Raw genomic sequence first — 21,359 nt, 5'->3', positions numbered from 1 at the left:
GCTCAGATAAGGAAAGTCCAATCTCTTGTTTCTGGGCATAAGAAAGTTACTGTACTGAGCTCAGGAAGAGGTTGTACTTGCCTGTGCAGAAGGTGGCACAGCAGAGCTGTGCGCATTGGGCAGTTTTTCACCCTCTTTTTGTGCCTTACATGTTGGCCACTCCGAGGGAGACCCTGCCCTCGTCGTGGAGGGGAGGTTCACAACCCTCATTTACAGGAGACATCTCCACCACAAGGGCTTGGGTGAACAAAGAAATTGCATCTAATGCACCATAACAGTTAGAGTTAGAAGCTTTTCAGAGATCAAGCCAAGCAGCAGAGCAAATTGTGCACGTTGCTGTACACGTCAGACGGGGTTTTCCCTGCCGTTGCATTGCTGACAAATGCTACAGATTGCTGTAATTGACTCATCAGATTGTGGGTATTCGGCTCTTCCCCTCCATTATTACAGCCCCGGTAGGCTCAAGGCTTCCTCTTGCACCCAAGCCAGCTGATTGGTTTGAAGCTGGTAGTCTGGGTCTTCCCTCGCCAGATGCGCTGTGCAAAATCCTGTTTACTTCTCAGAGGAGACCCAGGCACACGCGAGAGTTAGGGCTCTGCGGGTTTGGGTCACAACTGTTGCTGGGCTCTGTGATGAAATCCGAGATTCACTGAGAGAGCAACTCTCTTGTAGCGGTGGAAAAATAAATGAGCCATTCACAAATACTCCATGAACCCTTCTCTCTTTCTTCTGCTTTCATGCTAGTGGTTTATTATTTTACATGCAAAACCCTGGAATTGCACTCTTCTTTGATGCACAGATTCCTCCATGTGACTTCGTTACTTAGGGATGTACTACAAAGTCCATTACACTCACTAGAAAAACTGAGCAGACTCACCATGCCTTGAGAATTCAACAGCCTTTCCCAGCTACCCAAAACCAATTCTGCTTGCCCCAAGCCAGTCTGAGGGAGGACACAACTATAGTCGACGGTTAGGATGGGTCTTAAGACACCAAAGAGCTCAAATGTGAGCCATTGGGTTCCAGAGCCACTGTGTAATTCTGGGTTCGGTCTGATACAAGGCAGGACCTATTTTTCAGTGCTTTGTGGCAGGCTGTCAGAAGATGGCATTTGGAGAAAAAGTGTTGTAGAATTTTTAGATCAGCCCTGAGGTAACCTAAAATATGCTTTACCAAATCTGGTCTGAAAAACGAAAACACGTATAGAAAGAAAAAACTCAGTGACTGGTCCAATCTCTAGATTTCTAGCGTTAGACACTTTTTTCCACCATGGGAAAGCTGTATTAAGCCTCAGACTTGGAAAAAAGTAAATTAAATTGTCATGGTTTGTTTCAGCTGGTAATTCTAACTACAGCACCTGTAAATGTAATGTTCATTTATAGCCGAAGTGCTCAGATGACATTTAATCTAAAACTAGAACTGCAGCACAGGAATACACATTCATGATTCAGGACACACATACATTTTCTAACTTGAAGGTGAGCTGTAAAGCTAAACTGGAAATTGAATTAAGCTGGGAAGTAAATGCTGAATAAACCTCATGATTTTTCCTTTCTGAATCCCACGGGTCTTTCCTTGCTTACTGGAGGCAGAACACAAGGTTCCCTGGCGTCACTGGTACCGCTGCTGTTTGGCTTAGCCTTGCCATTTGTCTCTACAACTAGATGTCAGGGGCAGCCGTGTTGAGATAACTATCTTCTTTCCAACATGATGGAGAAGCTACCAGCTGTTTACACTGGCTTGAGCATACCATGGCTGCTTAGATGGCGCGACCTTTCAATGACATCGTTAGGATGCTGCAGAGCGAAATGGCACATGCCCTCCGCTGCTTATAACTTCTAAAAAGGCAGGATATGGCTGCAACCACCCCTTACCAAGGTGGCAAACACTAAAGCAGAGCCAAAAGCAGAGGAGTCACGGCATGGCCAAATCTATAGCGACTGCTCTGCTCCCCCTCCAGCACCCAGGCGGGGAGGAGAGGCTGGGTGCTGCAGGTGGGCAGAGCGCCTGGGTCAGCGAGGCGATGGCTTTGTTTCTCTCCTAAAGGGGAAAGATTTTGTGTGCAATGTCAGCTGATTCATTTCATGAAGTACAGTTTGGGTTTCCAGTAAGTGGTTTCATTTTAAAACAAGGCGAGGTTGCCAGTTTTTCAGTAAGCGTTGTTTGTATATTAGTTAGACAACTTTTGTTTTATTAATGAGTATAATAACGAAAGTGCAGGTTGCTGAGTGGAAGCAATGGGTGTTTTTATTTAAAGCATAGCAGGAATCACATAATGCCAATGAATGCGTTATTGTCACTGTAGGCATGGCTGGTCTGAACCTGCCTCCGATTGGGTTATTTCACATAGGCCAAGGCACTTCATAAAAATGTCTTTGTCAGCCTAGTTTCCCTTCCAAACCTATTCATCTCTGTCAGTTTTTAATATTAGTACCAGGCTCTTGGCTATAGTCCATTAGTACTGTACTTAATTGCTCATGTTACAGATGATTACCAATATAAAAAGCATTAATGTTTTCCCATCGTGGGGCTGTTGCTCTCTACATGATTCAGACCGTACGGAGCTTGTGAGTTGTTGTTGTTTTGGTCATTAACTTTCTTTGTTTGTGCTCCTCTCCGTGCAGTCACCTTGCCCAGTCGTGCAGCGTAGGGGCGTGAGCGGCTGGTGTTGGCTGGTTCAGGCCGAGCCTTTCCTGGGAAACGGAGAGCTCCTTGTCGGTGCCCCGCATCTCTCGGTTGTCAGGAAACCCTCAGAAACGGCTACTTTTCTGCGAAGCACCCTTCTCCCCGCTGCCTTCCCCTAATAATGCAGATGTGGTTTTCACATGCAGGGGCTGATGTTTCTTTCGCTTTTACACAAAGCACATGATCAGCAGCTTTACTTATCCCGTGTAAACGATAGGCTGTGTTTCTGCAATGCTGGTGACGTTGTCGTTAGGGATTTTTTATAAATATAACACCTCCACCCCCTAAAAAAAAAACAAGAAGAATCCACCACCGACTTGCTATTTCGCAAGGTATAAGAAGTTCCAAATAAAGCTCACTGAACAAAACAGAAATGTGAGCAGTGGCCTGTTGGGGCCTTTTTTGCCTCAAAGCCTGGCCGCCTTTCATCTTTGCTTCCTCCGAAGCAAGCCCCGCTCGCTCGGCAGCCCCAGGCAACCCGGCCGGGGCTGTGGATGCGGGGTGTGCCGCGGCGTGCGGTACTGCCCCGCAGCCACCCGGCGGGCAGTCGTGTCGCGTTGGAAGGGGCCACGCGCTCCCAGGATTTGGAAACGAGGAGGTATGGTCTCTTGTGCAGCTCAGAGCCCCTTCTGCCATTTTTCTGTCGTAACCGCTCACATAAATATTACACATTATCAGAAACACAAGGCAGGTCAAAGTCAGTCCCTTACATGGTTTCCTTGTAACAACCGTAAAAGTTTCTCTACCCTAAGGATATTGTGAAGTAATTCAATATGCAAGAGAGTCCTGCGTTCCACACAAATGCTGCTTGGTTTTGTTAAAGTGTTTGGATAATTTTGGTGGAGTGTAAGCATTTTGGTGGAGTTTTGTAGGAAATAGCAGCCAGTCTTTTAGAGGGAAGAAAAAATTAGATTCTGTTATAACGTATACATGGAAATGCTTACGGTTGTCTTTTAATACACATAATTAATAGAAGGTTTTGGTTTATAATGTTAAGTGTGAAAACATCCTCAGGCAAAAATTAATCAAGTGTTATGTCATCCTGTAAACTACAGCTAGCTCTTTGTTTGACCCAAAAAATTTTGCCAAGCAGTAGTTTTTTCATGTCATACTAACCTGATTGTTTTATTTTTGTCTTCACCCCACTTTCCTGCCCCCCTCCCACTTCAGCTAGTCACAGACTCCCAGAAAACTTTGCAAGTTTCAAATTGTCTCAATAGTTTTCCATCAAGCATGAATTTAAGCCTGAAGATAGATGAGGTGTCTGTCCTCTTTTCCTTCTTTTTCTTTTCCTGTTTTTTTTTTTGATAAATAACAAGAGGTTTTTACTTATGATTTTCTGCCCTCAGGGCTTTATCATTAAGATTAAATAACTGTACTCTCAAGCATACCACTGAACAAACATCTTTTCAATTATGTGAGTAACAGATGCTGTAACAAAGGAACTATTGAAAATTCAGAAAGCTTCCCCCCTCCCCAAAATTTAAAAAGTATCAGATGACAGAGGAATGTAATTGTTTACCATTAAAACAGATCCTTAACTGTCCATTCAAAACATCTGAGAACATGCTGTTTTTTCAGAATTTCATCAGGACTGGGTTTACAACCCAGGAGACTTACTGGCCAGCACTGGAGTCGTTGGGTGAGTGTGCTGGGCGACCAGGCATTCCCTTCCAGTGACTGCACAGCAATGGTCTCTCTCCCTTGTCAAAATTGTTTCACAGCCTTCTTTCCACCCAGGATTTTGTCCAAGCAGGACTGGGGCATGCAGTGTGCTACCCAGGGCCCCGGGGTGGGTGTCAGCCAGGCAGAGAAGAGCTTCCTGTCCGTGCACCCCCTGCACTGGTGTGAATCGGCTCTCAGCAGGTGCTGTGGCTGTGCACACGCGGGGTCCCGGCACTCCTAGCATCTGAGCTGGGTGTGCATCTTTGGTCAGCATCAGGCCAAGCGTGTTGGTCCCTCTTGGTGACTCCACTTCGTGACATCCAGGAGTAGGGACAGGCTGTGCCCCCGGGGACACGGCCCGTTTCCTTGCTGGGAGCTGAGCTGTCCCAGGAGGGTGCTGCTCAATGGGAGATGTGCCACTCTCTTTTGCAGGAGCAGCACCAGGGCTGGGGAGTAAGTTGTTCCCTCTCACATGCCCCAAGTCTGCTGGGAATCTCCACCTTGTGTTTTGCTGCAGGGCTTTGCTAACATGGCAGGGGCTGCCTGTGGTTAGCCCAGCTTTGTGCAGTGGAGATGTGGCTCCAAGCTCCCAGGCCGGGTCAGCAGGATTTCCCTCTAGGAGACCTGCACCCTGCCAGCAGTGCAAAATGACGTCTGTAAGCTTGTATTGAGCACAGGGGCTGGGCATTGCACAGTCTGTGCAGACCGTTTTGCACTATTGGGCAAAATGTATGACTGCCTGTAGATGGAAAATGGTGACTGTGGCTAAAACAGAGGCTTGTAGTGATTTTGGTAGGTGACTTGGGGAAGCATCACGGTCCCCATCACCCTTCCTTTGAATCTTTCCCATGCAGTAAATCTGGGATGGTTGTTCATTTCCCCCTGCTGAGCCATAGGTTGGAGAGTGTCTGAGCTTCCATCACCTGGCTGTGCAGCTAAATCAACAGCTGTGTTTGTAATGTCACTAATTTCCAGTTTACTTAAAACAAAGTGTCTTTGAATTCTCTTACAGCAATGCAGTTCCCACCTTTCAGCAGCGAGCCATTCTCATTACCCACCAGCACTCCCAGTGGGCTGTGAGGAAAGTTGTTGATGAAAGGATGAAAGAGCTATTTCTTTAAGGAAGGAAAGTTCTTCGGGAACAAAATTGAACTCAGACATATTTTGCCTTTGCTGATAAAATACACGCCAGTTTTGTACTTCAGGCAAATGCAAATAATCCTATTGCTATTATATTCTGCACAAAAGCATGCAAGGCTTGCTTTCGTAACCCTGGATTGTACAATTCAGCACGGGGAAATCAGGCTGGAGGAACACACTGCTTGATTTCCTCATTGTGTTTTATATTCCCATTTCAGAAAATAGGCTGAGATCTTAGAGCTTGGGTTATTCCTCCCCCCTCTTCTCTGCGGCGGAATTGGTCGCTGGTGCCCAGGAGAGCTGCCTGATGCTCCTGTCCATCCCCACCAGCTGATTGCTGTTGAAGGTGACTTGTTTCCTATGCTTGCACCGACAGCATTGCCCCAAGATTTGTCCCTTTTAAAGAGCATCACTGTAAAAAAGATAAGCCTTCTCTCGGGATCAGAGCTAGGGCATTTCTGCTGGTCCCTTAAAACGACTGAATATTTTGCCACCGAGTTTCCAGGGAAAGAGAATGGGGCTTCTGTGACTTAGGTTATCAATCGGGGGCCCTCTACTCCGGGGGCAGCATGGGGCTGTCCCTGGAGCCGCCCCATCTCGGTGGCTGCTCATCCTGGTCTGTGCTCAGACCCACGGCTGCAGGCAGCTCTGCCCCGCTGCTCTCGAGGACCTAACAGACAGTTCCCGATCAAACTGGGCTGGCTCCAGCAATGCATTCAGAGGAAGGAAGGAGCAAGACACACAGTGGCATAACGTGCCCAGGAGGAAGGTGTTTTCTGAACTCCTACCAGTAAGGTGATTTGTTGCCTGTCCCTTCTGAGTGTTCCTGAAACTCTTAAGCATTTAGTGTTCTCATGATTTACATTAGCATCTAATCCTTGCGTAATCTCGCTAATCCCTTGGCCCCGAGGTACCCACTGGCAGTGAGTTCCACGGGTTAACTGGTGGCTGTATTCATTTGGTGGAGCAGATTTAAGTCTTTTTCCATTCCCATTGCAAACAGCTTCCTTAACCTTCTTGCCAAGAATGGAAACGGGGCAGCGTCTCCCGAGTAATGGGCTTTGGTATTTTACGTCCTTCCAAGATTATTCTTGTGGCTGAGAGGCTCCCTTGCGCACTGTTTTGTGTTGGGCTTGGAGCCCTTGAGAAAGCAAGATGATGTCAATGGGAGACATGCCGGAATATTTTATTCTGCCAGAAAGCAAGCAAAAATAACCACTGAAACAAATAGTATAAAAATACTGTAGGGGTTGTGCTGAACAGCCTCCTGCCCTCCTTCCCCCTGTGCAGCCCATGGAGAGAGCGCTGTGTCCTGGGCATATGGTTCCTCCCTGGCCCGAGCGCCCCGCAATATCCACACACAGTGGGGAGAATTAGAGAGGAAACTGGCAGCCTTAACATTTAATTTCCTTCCTCTTTCTGGGTTGGTCAGATCCTTTGCATTATTGTAACTACTTTTTTTATCATGTCTATAAATAGACGTGCTCTCATGTGTCCTGTGAAGCAGAGTTGGGCCAAAAAAGTCATTTGTTCTGCATAATCAATACATGAAGATGTAGTGGTTACTGGCTCAGATTAGACTTTATATTGTTATTTCTATAGCTGGGAAAAAAATGTTGACTAATAAGGATTAAGGGCTTTTTTTTTTCTTTTTATGAAATGCTAATGATGAAGACATGTTTGATATACTGTGAAATACATTTCTCTAATGTGAAGTTTCTGCTTTTTGTTGGGAAAGAGATTCAGTCCCTGGAGGATTTTAGAATTTGTAAATATAAAATTATCTGCTTCAGTGTTTTTTAAAAAAAGGTTGGCAGAAAGCCAGATTACTTACATTACTGTAATAGATTTGCTGACCTCTGACATCTGCTGCAGAGAAGTACATTGAATTTTTCATAATATCAGATGATGCAGATCTAAAAACTGAGTACACTCTGCACCATTATTTAATTCAGGACTTAGTAAAGCAAAATCTTTTTTTGAGTAGCAGTTTATACGTGATTAAACTTAATATTGCCGATTGTAATAAATCAGGATTAGTATAGTACTGATTTGTTAATCTAACTTGTATTGATTTTAAGTTGTCTTTATTTAAAAAAAAAAAAAAAAAGGGACTCGCTTTTCACAGTGACTGAATTTAATAAGAAGCTCTGTGATAGCAAAGACTCCCCTACTGTTTCTGCTCTTGGCTGGAAAATGTTATTCTTGTATTATTCCAGGAAAAAAAAAAAAAAAAAACTCATGCTGCTAAAAATCTGCTGCCTGTGGAAAGATTTTTTAATACACTAGTGCTTACATATTCTATTTATGTTAATTGACTTATAAATAATACATTTTATTAATCTTAATATTGGAATCATGATCATGATAAAGACCCTTTTATTTGGTCTCCTCGCAGGCTTTACAAGTAAATATTCTTCAGCCCACAGAATACTCCCCCCCTTTTCCTTCTTTATGGGCACTTTGATGCCCCCCCGCAGGAGGCGGCTGCGGCTGAGGGCGGCGCGGGCGTTGTGCCGAGCGGGGCACGTCCGAGGCGCTGGGGCACACGTTTGTGAGCGCCGTCTCTGCCCTTCCTTGCGCAAAGATTGATTAAATCTTACCTGCGCTGCACATATTTGACAAAACCCTTGTGTTCGTTTCAGACATGTCACATTCTGCTAAACTATTTGGATAATAGCGAATCGCATTCTTCCTGCGTTGGGCAATATTGACCTTAACTTGGCTGCGCAGCGAGCGGTAATGGCATGTGAGCTGGGGCTTTAACTGTTCCGAGAGCTGCGTTAGCTTTATTACCCTTGTGCTATAAAAACTTCTAATAATCAAATGATAAGATCATATCCTGTGGGTAATTGTGTTGTACCGTGACAGGATAACCGAAAAAACATTCAGTGAAAATTGTAACCAGCGGAAGTCTCGACGCGAAGCAGCAGTTGCTCGTGTGGTTGGCCTTCGTGCGCACCTTCTCGCCGGGATTCCCCCGCCGCCCCCAGCAGCCCCCCAAAACGGTCTCTGCGGCGCGCGGGGCTCGCTGGAAGCGAGGAGGGAGAGCTCCTAGAACAAGCCATCCTTGTGTTTTGATTCAGTTTTACCTTAGTCATGCCTCCTTCCAGATACAAGAAACATTTAATTCCAGATTTCCTGCTGCTGGCTCCAGGCCTTTGACCGGCGATGTGAAATGTATTTTTACTGCTGTCCTACTGCCAACTGCTGAGCTCAGTGAAAAATAGCTAAAATGAAAATGTTGTACTCCCACGTGAACTCTTCGGATCAGAAAAGGAAATTTAAGGCACGGTCGCTAATTAGCGCCGAAGCTAATGAGTCCTGGTGAGGTGCACCACAAGGAGGAGGAGCCGCCGTGCCGCGGCACCGTGAGGCTGGGCGGGAGGCCCGCCAGCCGCCTGCCGCCCATCGCCACGGCCGCGGGGCTCGGCACGCGGCCTCCTCACGGCGAGGGCCACCGGTGGGCCGTGGGCCGTGGGCCGGGGCGGCCTCCTCGCCTGCTGACGGGACGCGGGCGTTCGTAACGGGCGGCGCGTTCCCATGGAAACAAAACAGAGTCAAACAGTCCCCTCGCAGCGCTCGCAGTGATTGTCGTAAAACGTGCTTTTATTAAAAGAGGTTTTAAATATTTAACACGTGGTAAGGCGACATCGATGTAGCCCGGTGTGAAACCCGGCCTCGCCTCCAGTGAAGTCCGGAGCGCTCTGTGCAGCACGGGGAGGTATCCGGTGCTTTTACGAATATTTGTGCTTTGAGAGTGAAATTTAGCAGCCTCAAGTATGAACAAGATTATTTTTTTCTGATTCTGCTTAGTTATGCTTTTTATTATATAAACATTAACTGTAATATTACAGTGGGAAGCAGGTATTTGGCAACTACATATTATTTTGCTAAGTTTGCATAGAGGGAGCAGTTTCCAGTTTTAGCAGCTGTAACATGTTTAAACTCAGTTTGTAATGGGATCTGAAGATGAATATTCCCTGTGGGCTCTGCTTAGCTTCATTACTGGAGCCCTGCCAAATTCAGGGCTAGAAAGTATTATTCACGCCTCTTTGCACATACCATGTCAGAGCATGCTCAGTTAATGAATTTTGTTTCTAATATAGCATAAATTAGGTTTATATTTTAACATAATTTATGTTGTATTTTATTAAAATGTAAAATATTATGATCACGAGCAATCTAATTTCTGCTCTCTTAAGCCCAAACTGTGTTTGAACATCTAAGTATGTAAATCAAAATTGCATGCTTAGGAACTGATTCTAGGATAACAAACGAATATCTGAACCAAAGAGGTTTCTGCCTTGGAGTCTTAGATTAAAGATAATTACGGATTCCTGGTATTTGAACAGATTTATGTTGTTTATAAGCAAAGTACATTTTCTTCATAGAGTCAACTTGTCTTTTTTTTTTAAACAAATTATGTTTGCTGTATTAAAGTTCATATTTTTAAAGTCTCAGTCTTGTATTAATCCCACAGTGAGTCATTAATCATACCAAATGCATTATAAAAACTTTAATCACTGAAGTTGAAACTGAGATTGTAATGCAATCCATCCCTTTTAATTATATCAGTTATTTTTCCTTTCAGATCAAGAATTGCAAAGGGAAAACAGATAGATTAAAACTCAAAGTGTTTGATGCTTTTGGGGGAGGATATTTTTTCTGTTTGTGTTTCTTTTTTAAAGCGATTTGGTATGCTTTGTGGAGGCAAGTTCCACGGCTCAAAATTCCTTCACTTTTAACTCTTTTTCTCCACCTTTCTTTCCTGTAAAAGACAAGACTCATTTGATAAGGCAGGGACCATGGTGACTCTCACTTTGCAGGTGTGTTTGGAAGGCTCCGGGTGGGCTGGTGCTGCACCACGCTGCGTGCTGTGCCTGCCATTGCAGGTTCTGCACTCTGATGTCTTCTACCCAGTTTCTGGCATTTACCCTTGCACTCAGGGGAACCTCCAGCCTGGGAACTGTGTAGCTGTTATCAGGTTGGCTGTGGCTTTGGAGGTGTTTTCCTGGGGTTTGCTGCATGCTTTTGAGGGTAGGGAAGGGAAATAAAAGTAAATGGTTGCTTTTTTTTTCTTTTTTTAAATCAGTCTAAAACATAGTGGCTCATATCCTCATCTTTACAAATTGGTGTAGCCGCATAAACCACTGCAGCCTTACTGACAACTGAGACATACCAACTCCATTGAATTTACGCCACATGATAATCTTGCCAAATAAATTGATTTATCATACTTGGATTTGTAGATGTAGAGTTTACAGTGTTGCTTTTATGCCATGGAAGAAAATAGATTTATTAAGTAAACTGCTCATAGTAGATCCATTTTGTTCTTTGCTAGAATGGCAAAACCTGATCAATTATTTGTTCCTTAATCCCCTAGATTAATCCTGCCGTATGAAAGATTTATTAAAGGAGAGGAAGATAAGCCACTGCCTCCAGTGAAACCTCGAAAACAGGATAACAGTTCCCAGGAGGGTGAAGTGAAAACAAAAGTGTCTGGAACAAAACGCATCAAAAATGAAAACCAAAAGAGCAAGAAGGAAAAAGATAATGCACAGAAACCCCAAGATGCATCTGAGGTTGGTTGCTTTCCTGCTTTTCAACTTTTCAATTAAAAATGTGCAGCTTTAATCACTCAAAATACAGTGATAAAATAGGTAATTTAAACTGGAGGATTCCAACCAGCTGGCCTTTGAGTTTGTTCAGCAATGGAAATTCATTTATTGTGGTACTGTTTGTGTTGTGATTTCGCTGGGCTACAAACAGCCACCAGTTAGTTTCTTATTGCCTAAGAGTGATGGCAGAAGACCAAGCTCTGGATGTAACAAGTATCATTTCTGCTCATTGTATTATACAGTGGTCACCACGAAAAGATCAGCAGCTGCCAAAAGGAAACCACACAACTACCACAGTTATTTCCTAATCTAAGTATAGGGTACAGGAACCCTAATACTGCTGATAATGCTGTGGTAACTGTTGGATACAGCTGGTTTTTCTAGTGGTAACTCCTGGATCAGTGTTTCCATGCTTACAGATGTATGTACATGTCCACCAAAAGGATATCACTCCCCAGGATTTTTATCGTGTTATACTGAATCTCGCTTTAGACTCAAAGGTTGGATTTTGAGGGAAGCCTTAACTGAGACCGATGTCTCTCTCACATACCACAGCTGGTTTTCAGCTGAGATAGGTTCCTATGCTGTCACCTGCTTCACATGGGCAGGCCCTGGTTTCCAGATAGAGCCACATTGTGTGCACCCATAGGACAGCTCTCATAAAATAGTATTTGTGTTCACAGCCCATGATTAGATAGACCAGTGGGATTCATATTTGTCTGCAGGTAAGGGCAAGTTTCATATTTTGTTCAGTGATATAAAACCAGTGGGATTTTTGCTGCCATGTTTCTTAAGCACTTCTTTTGCCCATCCGAGCCACTTTGTCCTGTGCCCTCCATGCACCCATGTGTGAGTGAGGCAGCGAAGCTCCTTGCACACAACCCATGTGCAAGATTCTGCTTTCCCTGTCTCAGTCTGCCAGGTCACAGCAGCCTTCAAGGCGTTGCAGTGGAAGTATTTAAAGAATGTCTAGACACATGGTGTGCCCAGCAGACTACAGCTGCTCCTTTGCCTTCATTGTCATCTGGCAGGTACATAAGTCCTGTTTCTAAACCAGTTTGGAAATCAGTATTGAGTCAGCTACCAACAACCATCCTCCTTGTTGTTTAAAAAAAATCACAGAACCAGTAAACACAAATGCATCTGAGATTTGTGTTTCAAGAACAAAAAATTTTGATTTGCATGTCCCACTACCGCTTTAAGTTGTGCTTACGATGACAAATATCATCTCCTGTCCAAACCAGAATTTGTTTTAAATTGTCTTGATCAACAGCAGCTTTAATACTGAATATAAGAGCACTCCCCAGAGAGGGGTTTTTTTTGGTTTACTCTTGCACCGTAATTGTACATGAAGGAAACCTGTTGGGGTAGAACCCCTCAGCTCCTGATTGAAAATAACCTAGAGAGGAGAGTGCACACAAGCCTCTTTAAGTCACTGGAAGGTCGCAATACAAATCGCCCAAAGCAAGGAAATGTGGAATTAAGGCTTGTGCTCCCTTCCCCTGTCACTCCTTTGTGTCTGGTTGTTTACTGTGGCGTCTTGGATCAGCAAGATACCTCACGTACTGTTGGTACTGCCACAGCTAAGCACAGCGTAACAAGCCAGCAACAGAACGTCAGACTTAACTTTGAATTTCCTTGCTTTTGTTGTTCCCTATCTCAAACTTCCTGCTGCTTAAACTGCAGTTATTTTCGTATGTGGATCGCAGGAAGAGTTCTTAAGCTGCGCTTATCAGAAGCATAAGGAGCCTAGGCGAGACAATGAAAATGTGCAATTGTGGCAGTTTCCCATTGTAAATTGGTACCTTCTACAGCAGAATTAATGTCTTCTCTCTGACTGAGATGAAAGATGCCGTCCTGCCCCCAGTTTAATCAGGGTGGGCAATTAAGGACCTCATCCTTCAATCAGGTCACAGTATGGGTGGTTACACAGAGACTGAGCAGGGAAGGGGCCCGCAGGAGTCGGCGCACGCCCCTGGGGTGGGAACAGAGCTGCAGCACCCATTGGTGCTGCTCCACAGGAAGGCCTCCGTGCCCAGGGCCTCGCGTCCAGCCCCGCTGCCTGGAGCAAACTCCCGTGTAGGTGTGTAGGCATCGCCCCAGCCAAGGCACTGCTTAAACTGTTCCTGCACGTGGCCTCGGAGCTGGCTGTAGCAGTGGGCTGCAAAAGCATACCACGCTACAGATGTGCGGTCCTCTCCATTGCATGTTCAACTCATGCAGCATATGAAGTATGCGGGGAGATACTATAACTTTAATTTATTAGGGTTGCATTTGCTTTTGTGCTCTTCTCTGTTTTCCTGCCATCACAATGACATTGTCAGTGTAACAAGATACCAGACAAAATGCTATTAGCCTTAGACTGCACATTTCCTCACAATAGCTGAGACTTCAATCAAAATGTTGCTTAACAGAAACAAAGAGCAGAATGTACAGTTATTAAATATGATTTCTCTCTTTTTTTTCCGCCTTGCTTTGCTCATCTGTCTGGTATTTTCCTGTAATTTTATAAGCTCAAGAGACTAGTGATATTACTTTGTAAAGGACCTAATGATGGTATTTGGACTGCAAAAGGCTGCTATTAGTTTAAAAAGAAGAAGTTACGATGACTAACAGACACTGTAACTAATAGGCCAACCAAACACACAGGAATATTTAAAAGCAGCTGCAAAGAAATAAATCTCTGAGATGGTTAGATTTGTTAGGACCTTCTCCAGCCCCTCGCTCCTATGACAGACCATGGAGCAGCATTTAGATAATAACTTTCTCGATGCATCTTATCTTTACAACTAAGAAAGAAAGAAAACAATAATAATAAAGGGCTCGCACAATGCTGCTGTTTTATGATTGTCTTATACCACGACATGTCAGAGGAGAATGACAGCAGTTTTGAAAAGGGCTGTCAGTCAGCTGGATTGCAGATGGGACGCTCTGATGACCTCTACGGGTCACAGTTCAGCCAGCGACATAATGGGATGAATAGTGTGAATTGTGCACACAATCTGTATTAATGGGGGAGCAGAAAGAGCTGCAGTCCCATTGACGATAACGTATAAAAGCTGTGTTTGTAATAGCGTGCACACACACTTACTGAATGTTGACAACTTCATTTTAATCCGTTAATAAAAAAATGTGTGTCCTAGTTAAGCTGCGGCAGTGATTTGCTGCCTACAATAGGGATTCCTAGTATGCCATTTCTATCATTTTCACACTTTAATGCAGAACTGGGTGTGAATGATCTCCTCTGTGATCACTGAATTTTAAGATAGCCTTTCTGGAGAGACTGCATTTTCATCTTTATGTAAGAAAAAACATAGGATCTTTGTGCAGTTTTCATAGGTGAAGTTGGCTAGCAAGAGAAACTTCTATAGCCTTATTGTTTGTGGTATGAAATCTGCTCTTCTGCATTTGCCTAATTAATTTCAAAAGAATATAACCTCAGTGTTTAGCTATCTGGTGAAGCCACTGGTGCCTCTAGTCAGGTTACAAACATCTGCTGTTTTGAAATGCCTTATTATGACATTGGCAGGGATGTTGTATTTCTTAATATTTCCAGGAGGTATGTTTCTTTGTTTGACTCTGATACCTGGTATTAGAGCTCTCACATTCCAACAAGGTGATTGACAAGTACATCTCTAGGAGTAGCAAATAGTGTACTGTGTATGATCTTATTAACAGCCTGCCAAAATGCACAGCATTCTTATTACTGTCTATTGTATCATTTTATTAGGTTTCATCAGAACAAGAGAAGGATCAAGAATCAGCAGACCAGAAAAATTTCCTGGAACATCCTACAGCAGGAGAGATGAAACAGCCCACGCAAGGCCCTCCATCTCTTTTACCAGAGGCAGCTCGGCCTCTACCTCTGGAAAAGACAGATTTGACAGAAAACAGCTCGAACAGTGAGAAAGCCAAGGAGGATGTTCCTCACTCGTCCTCTTTCTCAAGTATATCTGTGCCCCCAGAAGAAGATACTATGCTGGATGCCACTGTCACGAAACGAATGCACCCCTCAGCAGATGCCCTGGAAGACCCAAAGCTGGAACAAAGAATACACAAAGCTTTTAATGAGAGCTTAGAAAGCGAACCTTCAGAAATGCCCTTCACAGCTTTTCCAGTCCAGCTGCCCACTCAAAGTGACATGGAAGATGACAAATTGCCAGAGATGGCTGATTACATTGCAAACTGCACGGTGAAAGTGGATCAGCTGGGAAATGAAGATATCCACAACGCACTGAAGCAAACGCCCAAAGTACTGGTGGTCCAGAACTTCGACATGTTCAAAGAAAAGGAGCTGCCTGGGTCCATGAATGAAGACTCCACTTTTGGTTACACACCACTGCTCTACTCAAAGGGTAATCCAGGCATCATGTCACCCCTAGCAAAGAAAAAGCTGCTGTCACAGGTCAGTGGGGCAGCCTTGTCATGTAGTTATCCTTATGGTTCTCCTCCACCTTTGATTAGCAAAAAGAAATTGAGCAGCAGAGATGAACTGTCCTCAAGCATATCACAAGGTCCCCACATCCCGAATTCTGATCCCATAGCAATTAATAGGCCATCAGTCATACAACATGTACAGAGTTTTAAAACCAAGGAAGAAAGGAAATCAATTAATGACGTTTTTAAACATGACATGCTAAGTAAACCGGATCCTCAGCGCTGTGATTTTTCAAAACATCACCTCAGTTCTCTTGCTGAGTCGTACGTACCGAAGACAGATATCCAGGACTGCAAAGATAAAATGAGTGAGAAAAGGGCACTGCAGCACTCCCATGTGCCCACTTTCTTGGCAGATTTTTATTCATCACCTCATCTGCACAGCCTTTATAGGCACACAGAACACCACCTTAATAATGAACAGACATCAAAGTACCTCCCCCGGGACATGTTCAGAGAGTCTGAAAATATTTCTACTTTTACTCAACACAAACACCAAGAAAAACTAAATTTAAATTATCACCCATCTTTGCATCAGCAAGAAAAAAAGGCGTCAGTGGAAGCCTCTTCAGATGATCAGCCAACAGATTTGAGTCTTCCAAAGAGCATACACAAACAGACTGCAAAGGCTCCCGGCTCTGGCCTCTCTCATTCATCTATGGCCCAGCAAGAAGGCAAAGGTATCTCCCCGTTCCAGGCTGCAAGCAGCCAGGCAGTGAGCCTAGACTGTAACCCCAAAGCTTGCCGTGTGTCCCCCATGGCCATGACAGCCCCTAAAAAACACAGTGAGTTGCTCCACAGGTCTGGGAAGCAGCAGGCACAGAGACTGGAGAATCTGAGGAAGATGGAGGGGATGGTGCATCCTATCATCAGCCGCAGAACGAGCCCTCAAACCATCGGGGCTGCCCGGCCTTTGAAGCGGAGCCTGGAGGACTTGGACAAAGTCATTTCCGAAAAAAAAATCCGAGCTGTCTCTCCTCTACACTTACCAAAGGAGACCTCGGCGAAAGAAAAGGTTCCCGATGCAGAGGGGGAAGGCAGCAAGCCGCTGCACGGCCTGCATTCAGGCAGCGTGCTGGAGAGCCACAAATTTCCCCTCTCGGCCCCGATCTTCCCAGGCTTGTATCCAGGAACCCTGTGCACAGGGCTGAACAATCGCCTCCCGCCTGGGTATTCCCATCCTTTACAGTACTTGAAAAATCAGACCGTGCTCTCCCCACTAATGCAGCCTTTGGCTCTTCATTCCTTCATGGTGCAGAGACAGTTCCTCACGTCCCCTACAAATTCTCAGCAACTGTATAGACACTTAGCCGCAGCAACACCTGTAGGAAGTTCGTACGGTGACCTTTTGCATAACAGCATTTATCCTTTAGCTGCTATAAACCCTCAAGCTGCATTTCCACCTTCCCAGCTGTCCTCTGTACATCCCAGCACAAAACTGTAAACCCCCTCACTTGAAAAAAAAGTTTGAGAAAACAAGTTCAGTTAGCGACATTCCTTCCCCTGTGACGATGTCTTGCAGATTTAGCAATCTGTATTTTTGTCAACCAGGATGCAGTCGTATCCCACATAGCGGAAAGCTTCAGAGTGTGATCAAGACAGGACTGCTTCTTTAATTCTGGCTCCACGTCAGCCCCCTCTCCCCTCACCCCTGCCCTGGCAAAACAACAACACACAAACACACAAAAAAAGTCTTTGGATTTTGCATATGTGTTTTCAAAGGACTTGTGTATGGTAAGAGCAAATGTTCAAAGGGAGCCGTGGAAATGCAGGCCCAGTCCTGAGCTCATTGAAATGAGAGGTGACATTTACATTTGCTTTTCATTGAGCCAGGGACCAGAGGCTGAGCGTTGTTGCAAATGAGTCAAGGACTCGAGATGAACCTGGCAAGGAGAAGAGGGCCGAGAATCCACACAATCATTGGATGTGCTTTTTTGGGTAACTTTTCCTGACTTTTAAAGATTCAATCAATGCAATGTATAGTAAAACGGCAATAGATTTTTCATTTTAACACTATTAGAACAGAAGGGTAAACACTGTTTAATTTGACTGTACATATCCACTTCGTAAACTACCAGTGTCACATTTGGTCACAATAATTTATATAGTTTTGTTTGTCCAGTATATTCTGTGCTCTTTATGTTCATTTCTTGTTTTTGTTTTTCTTTTTTTTTTAAATTAAACAGTATCATTTTATCTGCAACTTTTTTTAAAGGCTGTGGCTGTCCTAATTTTTTTTATGTGTTTGTAATTTTTCCAGTTTCTTCATACTTGGAGCAGCATTTTTGTTTTATTTTTGTGGTAACGTTTACTGTTTACAAACTGAAGCAACTGGTTCAGATTCATTTTAACGGATATAAACATACTGTAGGTAATATTATGGTGCAAGGACGCAAGCAAGGTTCCTTTCCCTATGGTCCAGTCCTGCAGGGTGCTGAGCACCTCCCGCTCTCCTCGTACTGTTGCGGTGGCTCACGCGCTGCTTTCCCCCTCCCACCGAGCTTTGCTTTCCCGTATCGTGGTCCGTGAATTTGTCAAGAGTCGCACTTACCTTACCTAGGCTGTGAAACCCTCCTGTGTACCAGATCTAGAAAACAAAACCTCACTGACACGAGCTGCTGGATGGCAGAGGGGTCCAGAAAACGGATTTGTGGTTTGCAAGAATGTCAAGAATTTCAGAAATTAGGACAGGAGCCCGTGCTGGTTTGAACCAGAGGTGGCCGGGTCCCGTGCCATGGGCCAAGCTCGGTGGGATGGGTTGGGGTTGTGTGCAGTGGTTGCCCCACCAGCCCCAGCCTCCCCACTGATGAGCGCAGCCAGCGCCCGCGGGCTGGGTCTCTGCTGGTGGCATCCAGCCCCTGAGGTGGCAACGGAGCTGGCGCCTGCTGGGACAGTCCTTCCACACCCCACGGGCACCGCAGCCCTCCTTGGGCATCCTCCGCAGAGCGGAAGCCAGGAGCAGAGGGGCTGGGTTTTGATAACGAAAGAGCTTTCCTGTGGATGCATGTTCACATTGAAGGACGTCACCACCATGCAGCTGAGCGTAGACATCGATAAAGAGAAGTGTGGCTTGGAGGCTTTTTACAATGTGAAAATTGGTTGTGATTCAAACCATCTCAGTTATTGTTCAAAGACAGCATAATCGATACGAAAACAAAAATGGAAACTACTAAGAAACACTTTGCATGCTAGGCATGTCATTAAATTTTCCCGTGATATGAAGCCAAATACAATATATAATGTATCATAGTTAATATCCAAAGGTGGAAACCAGAATAATATACTCATCTACTGTTAAAGATCCAGCTTCTTCAATTAAATACTTTATATTCCTGTGGTAAAACTATATTTAATTGATCGATAAACAGACTAGTAGAACTTAGAACATGGATGTGCCAATGCAGAGCATCCTGCTGCTCCACAGATCATACAGGAACAAAACCGCAGGCTCAGCTGGGCAGAGGCCATAATGTTGAGGACATCTCTAGTAAAGTTGCACTAGATCTGAATCGTGAGAATCAGGGGTTTGGGGATGGGTGGGGGGAAGGAGGGTGGGGGGACAGAGAATATGAGAATCTACAGCAAACACAACTAGGAGCTTGTGTGTTTGGCAAAGCAAGCGTTTCTTGTTTAGGTTAAAACGTGTGTCCTGGATTTGTGCATTTGTTTACGCAAAGTGTCCGCTTTCCCTTTTGATTGTGTCGCGTTGGAGTTTGATCATAGCCTTTGTGAAGCAGAGTTAACACCATGCGGGGCAGGGGGAAGGTGAGCGGGGAGGGAGGCTCCTCACTTGCCCTAGGAGGACACTGGCCCCTTCAGTCTGGGGAGGCTCATCATATGATGGGCAAAACCTCAGGACAAATAAAAAGAAATGGTAGTGTAAACCCCCAACAGAAGTGGTGTGTTATTTGTTTAAAAACTCTTAAGAGAAATCTTGGAAATCTTTTGAAAGGCTATTGAATTCTCCATGGGCTGAAAAGTCTTTTTTTTTTTAATGTCTTAAATAGGGCTTTGTTTGCATTGTTTGAGTTCAAGGGGCCTTATTATTGAATGAAATTGCACAAGCCTGTCTTTGTGCAATCAAACCATTGTTATTGCTAGGTTTGTAAAGGAAACTGTGGAATCTAATTGGCAATAGAGTCATAAATCTATTTACCAAGAGCCAGTTCCAAGAAATGTTGCAAGCTGAACACACTATGTCCAGGATTCAATAGGGATGCTAAAGGTTGTAACGGCTCAGCAGCAACGGCTCACGCGTGCCTTTTGGCTGCAGGCTGAGCCTGACTTCACGAAGCACATCAGCAGTAGCACTTGTCAGTGCAGTGCACTCCTAGCAAGGGCCGAGGTGTGCGAGGACGGCGTTTTTGCAAGTCTGTCTTGGCAACGTGAAGTGTTTGCCTGGTATACCCATGCATGGGAAGTAGTTTGTTCCAGTTCGGGACAAGGCGGCAGCACGTGGCAGCGGTGTCGGGAGCTTTTGGGGCACACCAGGATGCTCCTTGGCGCTGCAGTGGTCAACCAGGCAGCATCGGGGCCGATCGGACAGTTGTCACATTTTAGTGAGAATTCCTGGGAATTCCTGCGCTGGTGTGAGGCCCACGGCATTGGAACTGTTTCCATGAGCACTTACTATGGTGTTTGCTGTAAACGTGGTCGATACTTCACTTGTTCTCTTCCTCCTCCTCCCCTCCTTCCCTGGCCCCATAGTTTTAAATATGTTCTAATAATGGCAGCATAATCTACTAGCTGTTTATACTTTTTTAACTTTCTTTTGTTGTAAATATTGTATACTTTTTGTGATTCAAGTTATGTAGCCTATATGCTCTGTAAGGTGATGATTTGTATATATAAAAATGGCCCAGTAATATTATATAGTTTCCCATTTAAAAGGTTATTGAGTAACCTTTGCGTTAGTTTAAACACTACCAGAAATAAAGCTGAGCCAACTATAAACACTCAATTTTTGTATGTTTTCCAAATTGTACTTATTAATGCTTTTGATACTGTATTATGTGCCAATAGTTTCCCAATCACATAGCAGGCAAAAGATATTTTGTACTTTTTGATCCACTGTAATATTTAATAAAAAATGTTACTATCTGTTCCCTTTTGTGTTTGATTAATAATTCTGTAAACAGCCCTTATCACAATGGGTTACATATTATCCCATCCGACCTTTCAGCCCTCTTCTATTGGCTTTTCAAGAGAAAATATCCCCTCCTGCAAATGATTAGATTAAAGAAATGGAAGTTTGCAATTTCCAAGAGGAGGAAGAGACAAGATCTTCAGTGCCCCTCTATTTTCGCAGTGTGCTCACATTAAAGTGTGTCGTGGTTATGCTGACTGCAGTCACAGCTTTGGATGGGATGACATTCATGCTTAGCCAGTGGCTTTGCTAGCAAATTTGCTCCATTTGCGTCTTAGAGCAGGACTTCTTCCCGCTGGTATGGCAGGCTCAAACTGGGGCCTGAAAATGACCTTCTGTTCTTCCCACTACCACCAAGAGCAAGATTTTGGAGTCGGACGCTAACTGGTGATTTTGTTGATGACAGTAAGCAGCCATCAAGTAAAATTAATTCACATTCTGTTGGTTATTGGGTCCAACACCCCCCCTTAACTTGGCGGCCCTTTGAGAAAGCTGTGGTGCAGCAAGCATGGTCAGAGCACTGGTACGCTCCTGTCCTCTGTAGCCAGAAAAATAATTTCATTGGCAGTATTTCAGGAATGTGCCATTGCTGCCCCACGCACCTCAGCAGCAGGGGCAGATGTGCCCTGCAGTCCTAGGTTGTGGCTTAGCACTGTGGTCCTGGG

At 44.6% G+C, this 21,359-nt stretch overlaps 1 protein-coding gene across 6 annotated transcripts in view; it reads left to right on the top strand.

The window, feature by feature from the left end:
* The window catches only part of ARID5B (AT-rich interaction domain 5B), a 116,606-nt gene extending 95,953 nt beyond the window's left edge, over nucleotides 1-20,653 (top strand). For all 6 annotated transcript variants that reach the window (XM_067001097.1, XM_067001098.1, XM_067001096.1 and 3 more), the window contains 2 exons: nucleotides 10,877-11,075; nucleotides 14,842-20,653. In XM_067001097.1, the coding sequence (XP_066857198.1) occupies nucleotides 10,877-11,075; nucleotides 14,842-16,992 (2,350 nt within the window). In that variant the 3' untranslated portion in view covers nucleotides 16,993-20,653. The remainder of the gene's footprint in view (nucleotides 1-10,876; nucleotides 11,076-14,841) is intronic.
* The last annotated feature ends 706 nt before the right edge of the window (nucleotides 20,654-21,359 follow it).

This window comes from Anser cygnoides, chromosome 7 (assembly GCF_040182565.1).
Source record: "Anser cygnoides isolate HZ-2024a breed goose chromosome 7, Taihu_goose_T2T_genome, whole genome shotgun sequence".
In the NCBI taxonomy this organism is placed as follows: domain Eukaryota; kingdom Metazoa; phylum Chordata; class Aves; order Anseriformes; family Anatidae; genus Anser; species Anser cygnoides.
This window is presented reverse-complemented; position numbering and strand designations above follow the sequence as displayed.